The 12,438-nt window shown below is 33.3% G+C and overlaps 1 protein-coding gene across 8 annotated transcripts in view; it reads right to left on the reverse strand.

Moving 5' to 3' along the window:
• The window catches only part of LOC128206106 (transmembrane protein 47-like), a 40,118-nt gene that overhangs the window by 14,040 nt on the left and 13,640 nt on the right, over positions 1–12,438 (reverse strand). The window contains exon 1 of one of the 8 annotated variants that reach the window (XM_052908296.1): positions 6,250–6,677. The exons of the other annotated variants lie outside the window; for them this stretch is intronic. Within the exon in view, the coding sequence (XP_052764256.1) occupies positions 6,250–6,451 (202 nt within the window). The 5' untranslated portion in view covers positions 6,452–6,677. Of the gene's footprint in view, positions 1–6,249; positions 6,678–12,438 lie in introns of those variants that run through there. 8 annotated transcript variants of the gene reach the window in all.

The raw sequence follows: 12,438 nt of genomic DNA on the forward strand, positions 1-12,438 counted from the left end.
TTTGTCGGGTCTACATATATATTTTGTCTTCATTTCAACGCAGTCTAGTGATAATGCTGGTACAATATATGGTTAAATACTCGTATTTTGCCTCCTCCCACAAACTAAAAACAAAACGTGATAATGCTGTCACAAGATGAGGCTGAATTCAGTTCAGTTATCTAGTGTAAATAGCTATAATTGAGACATGAAGAAGGATAATATATGTTATCTATTGAAAGTTGCTGTAAAAAAACGTATTTGCGAAAATGGTAATATTATATTTTTCAATTTTATTCAATCACTTTCTCAAAATGCTGCATACAACCTTTGATATCAAATATCTCTGGCAATGTTCTTAAACGTTTTCCGGAGTTCCAGTGAATATAAATAGGTTATCGTATTTCATCGTGTTGAGTTTATGTTGCAAATACCAATTTAAAACACCTGATGCATCTATAACAACTTTTGCGTCTTGATTTCGTGCAAACAATAGTCACGAACTGAATAAACGAATCGGTAACGTAATAGACCCGCGTGCTCCATACCTGAAACTTGCGTCAAATGATATCAGATATTATTAAATCCTGTGTTTTAAAAAGCTGCAAAACTTCCGAAATGGTATACAATTTTCAAATGGCTGCAACCAAACTGTTCTATTGATATCAAATACCACATCTGTTATATTTCGTCAAGTTGTTGCGGGCTTTAAGCACATCAAGGTTGGCAGCAACATAGATGAGGGGATATATAGCAAACTGTTTTAAGTATTAATTTTCCCAGTAGCCTGATGATAATGTGACATGGCCACAATATTTTGTTACCACATGGCTAGACTTGTAAAACCATTTTACCAAGTTGTGTATGGATTTCATAGGTAACACGTGCCCACATGATTAAAAACAATGTTATCAGTAATATTTGACTCTGTTATTATGCATTTGTATATAAATGCATGGATGTAGTATAGAGTATAACATGCTTGCCCTTGAACTATGTTGCTAAACCGTTCTTTTCTCCGTTAAAAAATCGTCTTTCTTATCATCATTAATTGACAAATATAGTGAAGGAAGTCAATTATGTATGACCATATGGTTAAGTTTAGTTGAATATATGCAAAACATGTATTTTAGGCATAAATAGGAGTTTCGAAATGCAATAAATACCAACACATTTTTTTTTTTAAACTATTTTGTTTTTTCAATTCACTTGATCTGTTAAATCCAATTTAGAGTGTCGTAAATCGTAATTAAAACTTGAATAAAACCTCACTTAAACACAATAATTTATTGTGAACAAAATGCGTTACGCTGAAATTTAATTTTAAATGGAATTACCTGGAAATTCTTTACTTATCCTTACATCATCTAAAATCCATGTACACTTTTCACTTTCACAATGAGCTAACAGTCCAATGTGCATGGCATTGTCAGGTGACACTAGCTCAAGCCAATGAGGAGTCACAAAACTGATGAATATTGCTGTGATTGTTAAAGCCAGCGAGGCGTACGCAAAAAGTTCAATTAACGCCATTGTAAAACGTATATTGTAGTTTTCAATTTGCAAATCCTGAATTTGATTAAACACGCAAACATGAATTTCAATGCGCAAAGGCGAAAGTATTGGTTTACAACACTATCGCTGTTATGTATCATCCGATAATTCCATTAAAATTAGTACGATATAGCGATCCTTCGGAGGCAGAAAGATTTAAATAGTTTAGACTTGAATTGAATGAAATGGTTTTTGAGGAACTGTGTGTGTGATATATCACGTGTATTGAAATCTTTAAGTGCATGTTTCTGCAGTAGCTTTTGATATCAGACTTGATACTCTTTGACATTTATTACAAATAAACGAAAATTGTATCTGTACTATTGTCAACGTTACTCTTAATGTTTACTATTCATATTGTATTTTGGGTGTTACAGGATTTATTTTAATGTTGACCATAACGATTTGTCGTTGCTGTCATATAACGGTAACAAATAAATTAAAAATTATTGGTCATATCTATATACAAAAAGTGTGTGCAAGGTCTTCGCTATGACATGAGTTCATAGATTTTGTACAACAAGGCCGTTCTCCATCAGAAAAAGCTGCAGTTATTGTGTTTAAAGCGAAGCTACAGTATAAAATTTCTTACAGGAAACAGTAACTATGTCAAGGTTTCTCTCGAAATGACTGTAATTTAACGCCGCCATCAAGCATTATACGTTCTACACTTTCTGAGCTTACAAATCTGATCTGTGTTAATGTACAACAATTAATTTGTTTACTAATTAACTATAGTCCTATTTCCGTTAGATTAGGTGCAGATGGAAGGTGATTGTTTCAAGATAATGAAACAAGAACGAGCTTAAAGTAGTTAAATTATCACAACATTTGAAAAAAACAGTAGAAATAATAAAACTTATAATACGTTTATTGTTCTTATTTTAGATCATTGTCGGCATTCATTTCACAATTCGCTGTTGCTATGCGACTCTATTGTACTGCGCTTTAAAAACAACTTCTTTCATTACCTGTTATTAGCAGAAACCTGCAATCATAATTTATATCATCTACTTAAACACGAATAAAAGTAGAGATACAATATAAACTATCAATTTCATCTTAAACAATGCCTTTATATAATGCATCATTGTCATTAGTAGTAATGATTTCTATATTTAGACTATAGAACGGGCTTTAACTGTTCAATATTTGAGCGAAGAAAAAATAAAAAAAAAATTGACAGAACACAAATGTAATATATAGCATAATTAGGTTTGGATAAGGATAAATTACCTGGAAACTCGCGACTTATCCTTTCGTCATCTAGAATCCATGTACACTTTTCACTTTCACAATGAGCTAACAGTCCAATGTGCATGGCATTGTCAGGTGACACTAGCTCAAGCCAATGCGGAGTCACATAACTGATGAATACTGCGGTAATTGTTAAAGCCAGCGAGGCGTACGCAAATAGTTCGATAAACGACATTCTTAAACACCTTCTTTAAATGAAAAAAGCTTCCGATTCGCTAATCCGTGAATAGATGAAACTCGAATTGTATTTTACGACAGGAGTTGTTTTTATGTTGAGTATAATGACATTTCATAGCATATATAAAACAGTTACTTGATGATTAAGCCATCAGTCATGTTCAAGAACGCTATTTGTTTTCAACGTCTCCGCTAGGACACGAATTCATAAATATTGTATAACAAGACTGTCCTCCCTTACAGAAGCTGTAGTTATTGTATTCAACGCGAAGTTACGCATTACTCAAGCTACACATTACTATAAATATGCAGTATTTATGTCGAGGGCGGCTGTCGAAATGACTGCAGCAGATGCATTTTAACTCAGCTATCATTCATATCCTCATTACTCTGTAGTGACTGACAAACGTTATCTGGTATGTTGTAAGTTACTATCCTTTCGTTTTGCTGATTTACTATATACATAATTCTGTCATAATAGGTGCAGAACAAAGGAGATTTTTCACGATTACAAAAGATCAAGTAGTTAAATTAAAACAATATTGCAAACAGTAGCGATAAAAATCAGAAACAATCATTCTAATAATTGAACTTCATCAAGTACAAGTACGGAGCTTATTGAGAATGTGTTTGGTACATTTCTCTCGACTAACAAACATGGGACTGTATGCATTCGGATATTGCGAGGTGAATGCAATGGCCGATACACAATATTTACACGGGAGTTCTAGTATAATTACATTTTTTTATGATTTGAACCTCGACAACGGAAGCTGAACTTAACAAAATAATATTATGACGAATTTTGTGGATACATGAATCTAGTAATAGACCGGGTATTATGTAAACACTTAAATTGAACTCCAAGTCTTGATATTTGATATGTATACGAATTATACCCTTTTTGATACGATACTTGTTTTAGTACACTACTATGGCATATTAAAAAAGTATAATATATTTATAAGCAGTCTAATCTTTACTTTTGTATAACACAGTTACATGTAACGTCAACAGAGGGCATTTGTCAATGTGCGTTTGTTTTCATTGATACCTTCTATGCTCGGGCCCGATGACTAATCATAGTTACTCTTTTTTCGAAAATGACCATTTACTTTGGAAAACAAGACGCCAATGCGGCAACGCCGCATTAAAGTCGGATTTTTATTTGACGATAAAATTTTGCAAACCGAGGATTTGAGCTAGTGACCTAGTATTTTTAACCAAAAAGACCCATATTTATTCTTTTTGGAGATATCGTTCATACAAATAGCCTGATGAACAGAAACTATTCCATTTGTATGAGGAAAAATGATCATTTTATAAATACATCAGCTTTTCCAATAAGACCTGTCCCAGGGACCGAATTTTTTACCCTAGATGGCACACTTTATCATCTAAGATTTCATGTACACAAATATTTTTAAAGTTAATTAAAATTTCAATTTTTGAAAAATATGGGTAGATATGTAATTCATGATTGGGATATGTGTTTATAAAAAAGCAATTGAATTTAGTTGTTGCCTGCAAGATTTGACCTAGTGACCTAGTTTTTGATCTGAGGTGACCCATATTCACAAATATTACAGACAACAAGTAGATAAATATTCTGAGCAAGTTTGACAAAAATTAATGATTTTTTATGGCCGTGGAATTCTTTCTCCTAAGGCAGTAACTCTGTAATTAGCTGTGTAATTATGATCTATCACTGTATGAAGTTTTATTAAATTCCATTTAATAGTTTTCAAGTTATGATCCGGACAAGAAAAAGGAACAAAGGGCACTAACTATGTAATAAGCTGAAATAGAATTGCGGTTCCTATACAATGCACTCCCGCTCATTATGATCTATCACTGTATGAAGTTTTATTAAATTCCATCCAATAGTTTTCAAGTTATGCTCCGGACAAGAAAAAGGTAAGAAAGGGCAATAACTCTGTAATTGACTGAAAAAGAATTGCGGTTCCTGTACATTACACTTCCTCTCATTATAATCTATCACTGTATGAAGTTCTATTAAATTCCATCCAATAGTTTTCAAGTTATGCTCCGTACAAGAAAAAAATAACAAAGGGCTGTAACTCTGTAAATAGCTGAAATAGAATTGCAATTCCTTTACACTGCACTCCCGCTCATTATGATCTATCACTGTATGAAGTTTTATTAAATTGCATATAATAGTTTTCAAGTTATGATCCGGACAAGAAAAAGGAACAAAGGGCACTAACTATGTAATAAGCTGAAATAGAATTGCGGTTCCTATATACTGCACTCCCTCCAATTATGATCTATCACTGTATGAAGTTTTATTTAATCCCATCCAATATTTTTTAAGTTATGCTCCGGACAAGAAAAAAGTAACAAAGGGCAGTTACTCTGTAATAAGCTGAAATAGAGTTATGGTTTTTGTGCCCTTTACTTCCTCTCATTGTGCTTTATCATTGTATGAAGTTTTAATAAATTCAATCTTGTAGTTTGCAAGTTAATGTCTGGAAAAAAAATTGACAGCAAAAAAAATAATAAAGGGCAATAACTCAATAATTAGTTTAGGTAGAGTTATTGTTTTTGAACACTGCACTTCCTCTCACTATGCTTTACCATTGTATGAAGTTCCAATGAATTCCATCCAGTATTTTTCAAGTAATACTCCGGACAAAAAAAAGTAACAAGGGGCAATAACTCAGTAATAAGCAAAAATAGAGTTTTTGTTATTGTACACTCGCATTCCTCTCATTGTTCTTTACCATTGTATAAAGTTCCAATGATTCCATCCAGTACTTTTCAAGTTATACTCCGGATAAAAACAAGTAACAAGGAGCAATCACTCAGTAATAAGCAAGAATAGAGTTATGGTTATTGTACACTGCACTTTCTCTCATTATGCTCTACCATTGTATGAAGTTTGATTACCATTGGATAAAAACTCTTGATTTTATTACATACAATGAAAACTTTAACGCAAAATTGTTAACGCCCGCCCGCCCGCCGCCCGGTTTTCGCCATTCTATAACCCGTAATTTTTCGATGAAAAATATGATGAAACAATGAAAAGGAACAGTTTGAACATCGCCGAGCTTGATTCTTTCAGGACAACTTCTCATTCGAATTTGATAAACGAAAATAGCAAATTTCTGTTCATAAATTGCTCATTGACAGAAATGAGAATAAATGCATTCTTATCTCCCTGAGCAAAGTCTTAAACGGTATTCAAAGACATTTCAAATGTTAGGAACGAAAAAGTAGTTAATGCTCTGCAATTGATTAGTAATTCAAAGCTCTTGCCTGGAAATATCCTGCTGATCCTGACGTCATCAAGAATCCACGTGCACGTGTTCTGTTCACAATATGCTAATAAGCCCATGTTCAAATGTCCTTTTCCCTCTTTTGATTCAAATTCTAGCCAATAAGGTGTCACAAAACTGATAAATAGAGCCGTCTCAATAATCGCAACCAATGAGAAAGCAAATAGCTCAAGAAGCGCCATTCTAATGAATGTCTGCTCTTGGCTATCGATTTGGAAAAGTATTGGTCTAATCCATGCAGAGTCTTGTGTATTCCATTATTGTCCCTAAATACTGCACTACGACCATACTTAAGTCATAATTTTACACTGAACAGGGATGTGTTTTGAACGCGGTCAGTGTTTACATTGTGAAGATAAAAATGCACTTATGTCTTCATTTGTTATCTCAATAACTATTTAAAAACTATAAAGAGGTTATCACATGTTGTAACCTAATTGTAAACTGTGAGAAAGATCATTTGGAGTTGCATTAAGTTGAACTGTTGTAAAACAATCATCAACTCAAGTGGTTTATCACGATCTCATAATGTTTTTAAATGCATCGTAGTCATCTAATCTGGTTATGAATAATATTATAAATGATATAATAACAACCATTGTTCTTCATCTTATCCAGTCCTTATATCTGAGAACACTTTGTATTCAATTCATAGTACTAGGATAGTCATGCATTAACTTTACTACAAACGAACATAAATCAAATAGATGAAGACGCTACTCAGCGATATAAAAATATGTTATGCATACCACTTTGCACTTTGTTTCTTACTTAAGTGTTAAATTTAACTTTAACCTCCTCCAGCAAAAAGATCCCAATTAATATTGCGCAATTAATTCGTACAAAATGTGCAATAATGCGTTTTGATCAAAAAAATGTATTGTATTGAAATTACACTCAAAGCAATTGATCTAATTTTCACAATGATAAGGAGTTGTTAAACTTTGGAATGAGTAGGTGATACACATTGGAATGAGGAGGTCATACATATTGAAATTAGGGTGTGGTTAACATTTGAATGAGGAGGTTATACACATTGGAATGAGAAGGTCATACATAATGAAATAAGGGTGTGGTAAGCATTTGAATAAGGAGGTGATATACAGTGGAATGAAGAAATCATTTACATTGGAAATAGGAGGCGATAAACATGTGAACTTGGTCAAAACTACTTGCCCAGTATCAAACCTCTTTGTTAACCAGCCAAATACTCACTGTGACCATGTTTAGAAGCAGAAGGAGAAGGCTCTTTGTTCAGCAGTCAAATACTCAATGTCATCATGCTAACAGGCAGAAAGAGCAGGCACTTTGCTCAGCAGCCAATTACTCAACGTGAACGTGCTTACGGCACAAGGATCAGGCTCCTTGTTCAGCAGCAATATATTCCATATAACCATGCTGAAAAGCACAAGGACCAGTCTTCTTGTTCAGCAGCCAAATACTCAACTGTGATTATGCTTACAGGCACAAGATACGGCTCCTTGTTCAGAAGCCAAATTACTCGCGACCAACATGCTTACAGTCACATTGATCAAACCTCCTTGTTTAGTAGCCAACTACTCACTACACTATGAAAATGCTTGCATGAAAACTTACAACACCATGGTTCAAGCTATTCATCCAGTAGCAAACAACTTGTTGTGAATATGCTTACAGCTACACAATAAAAAGTACTTGTCCCGCTACCACAAACCGACTCTAAATATGCTTATAGGCACTCTGATCAAACCTTTTTTTCCGCAACAACTACAAGAATGCAAAATACTATTTGTTTCATAAATATCAATAATACCATTATATCTACAGTGGCAATGAAAAATACAAGTACACCCAAATACTAGAGTAAAAAAATCAAATATTAACCCAGTTAAGATGAAAAATGCAAAGGGTAAACACTAAGCTGAATGAGAGACACGTGCAGACATCACATAGCACGCACACATCAAAATAGTTTCAACAAATTGTGGTGGGATTACCGCATCGGAAAGTAAATGAAACACGAGTTTACTGCAACACGGTTTCACAAGGTATTTAACCTAACCCATATGCACATAAACTCATTCTTGGCAATAATTTTAAAAACAACACAATAAGACTGATTATATAGCCAGCATCAACTTTGCAACAATAAAAATAAGAAAAACTCGCATATAAATTGACAAAGTAATAAAAAGAAAGAAAACAACTGGATACATACATCAATTATCCTCGAATAAGTCTAGCTGGAGCATCAATGCCAGCCCTTTAAGGGTTCGATGCTGTTTTTCGAAGACAACAATCTTATATAGCTCCCCTTAGCAAATTGAAAGCTTAGAACTCTAAACGCATCATTGTTCACACCAACAGGTTGAACAAAATAAAAACAAAAATAACAAATACATGTTCGTGTGCTTGACGAAGAGTCTCTAGTATATGCGGATGACAAGAGCAACACTTGGGGAATCTAACGCTGGCCTCTATCGAAATATGGCTTTAAGTCCCATAATTGTTAGTCAATTAAAGTCAGTTAATATTGCAGGGAGTTAAAATCAACATGGATCTTATCTCTAAAACAGTATTATTCAATTAATGATAGGCATGTATCATTTAAAATAATACTTCTATTACATCGGTATTCAGGTCATTGAGCCGCTTAATTAGTCTATTAAATTAAACATTTTAAGTTCACGTAGACAATTGCCCTGGATGGGTAAAATCATTAGAGATTAGGTGTTAAGATTATACGTGTAATTATAAAGAGAATGTCGTAAGGCCTTTTGGAAATTTTTAAAAGGGTCATCAAAATTTATATTTCTCTAAATCATTGCTTAAGCAAAGAAGTCTTATAGAAATACGTTAACGTGGAAAATCGCCATTATGGATTAGGGTGTTAACACTGTAATTGTACATAAAGAGTATGTTGCGATCCCTTTTGGAAACTTTTAAGAGCGTCACCTTAATTCACATCCCTCTCAGTTCTTGCTTTAGCAGTTAAGCAGTCTTCATTTTTTACAGGAACAATACTCATCGACGTCCGAACACACTCCAATCACAGCATCTCGAACATTTTCCGACGAAAACAGCCTCTGATGTACATCGGTGCATTTGAGTACAACAAATTTGTCATATTAGTAATAACAATATTACTTAAGCGTAGTGTTTAAACGTGTTTTTTTAATGTCTTTAATTTGATTGCGAATGAGGTGTGTTATTGCATTGATAATTAAGATTCTTAAGATTCACGAATATAGTATTGTTAATTTTCTCAACAAGCGTGAGTTTACCAGATTCTATCTTTATATTGCTACCAAACAGTTAAATATTTGTGAACTGATGCAAATATGACTGTAAACATACACAGTAGAGATACTTATGCAACGATTGCAATTATATTGTTAAACAGAACTTGACAATAAAACTGCAAAAGGGCATTTGATATTTTCACTGCAAAATAAGGAGTGAAAATATCAACTTTCAGAACTACTTTTAAATTCCTTTGTTGTTACATGTACTTGCCTTGATCAAAACAGAACACTGGACTTCAGTAAATTATGTCAAAAAATGTTAAAAGAAATAAAGAAATATTTTATAAATTTAAATAAATATATAATTGGAAATTAACAACTTACCGTTTATTACCGGTTATCCCGTTTATCAAACATTTTACTGATCTTTGAAGCTGAATGTTCGAACATTTGCTTTCATACCAAACAAATTACAGACAAAAACAACTGTTCGAACATAAATAAAATTTTATATCATCGTTCAAATGTATTTTGAACTGTTAACCGTTGAAGTACGTAACATGACCTTCCTGGAGAATTCACACAACAATTTACAGATAGATCCGATATTTTTACCCCACCCACACCTCAAAATGTGTCAACAAACTAGCGTGGCATTTACTCTTTATCTTGAAAACGAACATTTTAAAGCGAAACAGACTGGTCTATGACAGTAAGATGACTGAATATTAACTTACTATAAAAACACGCGTACATGTAGTCTTAAACTAAGAAGAATGGTTAAAATCCAATCAGTATCCACATTTGTTTTGCTAACACATTTGACCTTCCAGTAGTAATTTGGTTATGTATTCATGCCCATCTTAAAATAAAAAATGTTTGGAACATATGTGTACTAATAATATTTCATTGTTTAGTGTTTATAAAGCTTTGCAATAAAAAACGAGCGAAAATTAAGCTATAAGAATGAATAGCAGAGAACTATTTCTCATCAAACCGAAAGTAGAAAAGTTGACAGCTATAATTGTGCATGAGGGGCGCCCCACGGGTAGCGGCGTTAAGCCCACCCTTTTCAAAAACGGGGGTAGCTCAGAAATAAATAAAAAACAAATAAAACTCCGAAAATAAGCATAAAAGAAACAGATTTAAAGATTAACTTATTTAATTTCACTCGTGATCATAAAAAACTACATTTCCACTCGTGGCTTCGCCACTCGTAAAAATATGTTTTTCTATGACACTCGTGTAATAAAATACGATCTTACACTGAAATAAACAAATATCCTCTATATCTTCTTTCTAAATAATACATATATAAGGAAAATATGAATTTCTGATAACAAAATTATAACCGTGTGTTTAATAGCTGAAAACGCACAAATGTTAAATGATTGGTGAATTCTAAAAGATTTACTGTGTTTTACTATAGTCTCATAAGAAAGAAATATCGTGTTTTGTGCCCATTTCTTTTAAATTAAACTCGGTATCCTTTATATGTACCATTGTTTTCGACATTTATTCATCCTTTTTGGAATATTAAAACAAAATTATTATTGAGGTTAATCTCTGTGGGAGTCAGAGTGCATCTTTAAACATTTTATGTTATTAATTGTGTTTGCCGGATAACAGAGTGCTGTATGTTTTCCAGATTTGGAACGGACGAAAAACGATATGCGAAGTGAAAATGGAAGAATATGCCAACACGGAATATGCATACAATATCAATTGATATAAGGAACTTGCCAGGCCTAATGTGTTTGTCAAGTTTACGAAAAAAAAAAGGAAAAGTGAATGTCAAGTTCTCCCGAATACGAGCTAAAATGTTCACGCATCCTCGTGCCTAATAGTCTAAACTGATGCACATATTATTCAATTTCGTGATAATATTATTTGCCTCGCCTTTACGATTACACACATGGAAAATTAATTATAAGCTTCTCCCGATTACGAGCTAAAATGTTCACGCATCAACGTGCCTTAATGTCTTAACCGAAACACATCTTATTAAAAACCATATTATTTTTTTTCAACTTTATAATCATACGAATTGTGTCCACTTTACGACCACACAAATGGAAAATAAAATATATTTATATCCCGAGAGCGAGCTAAAATGGAGTCACGCATCGAAGTGCATGAATGTCTAAACCGAAACACATCTTATTAAAACGCATGATATTTGTGTTAACCAAAAGATCACACAAATGAAAAAAAAATAGATGCGAATTTCCCTCGGGTGCGCACTACAATATTCACGAACCACAGCGCATTAATGTCTGAAGCGATGTATATCTTATCAAAACCCATGATATTTGAGTAAACTTAACGATCATACAATTTGTGTCAACCTAAAGATCACACAAATGGAAAATAAAATGTAAATTTCTCCTGAGAGCGAGATTAAATGGCTACCCATCAACGTGCATGGATGTTTAAACCGATACACATCTGCTAAAAAATCATGATATTTGTGTCAAATTAACGATCATACAATTTGTGTCAACATTACGATCACACAAATTGAAAATAGATCGTAAATTTCTCCCGAGCGATACCTTTGATATTCACGCATGAACGTGCCCTAATGTCTAAACTGATACACATCTTATTAAAACCCATGATATTTGTGTAAACTTAACGATCAAACAAATGGAAAATTAAATTAAATTTCTCCCGAGATCGAGCTTAAATGGCCACATATCAACGTGCCTTAACTAACTATAACTTAACTGTCTAAACCGAAACACATTTTTAAAAAAAATATGATATTTGAGTCAACTTAACGACAACACAAACTTTGTGCCAACTACGACCACATAGAAATTGTGTCAACTTAACGACCACATAAAATGTGTGCCGACTACGACCACACAGAAATTGTGTCAACTTAACGACCACATAAACTGTGTGCCAACTACGACCACACAGAAATTGTGTCAACTTAA

This window comes from Mya arenaria, chromosome 10 (assembly GCF_026914265.1).
Source record: "Mya arenaria isolate MELC-2E11 chromosome 10, ASM2691426v1".
Classification (NCBI taxonomy): Eukaryota; Metazoa; Mollusca; class Bivalvia; order Myida; family Myidae; genus Mya; species Mya arenaria.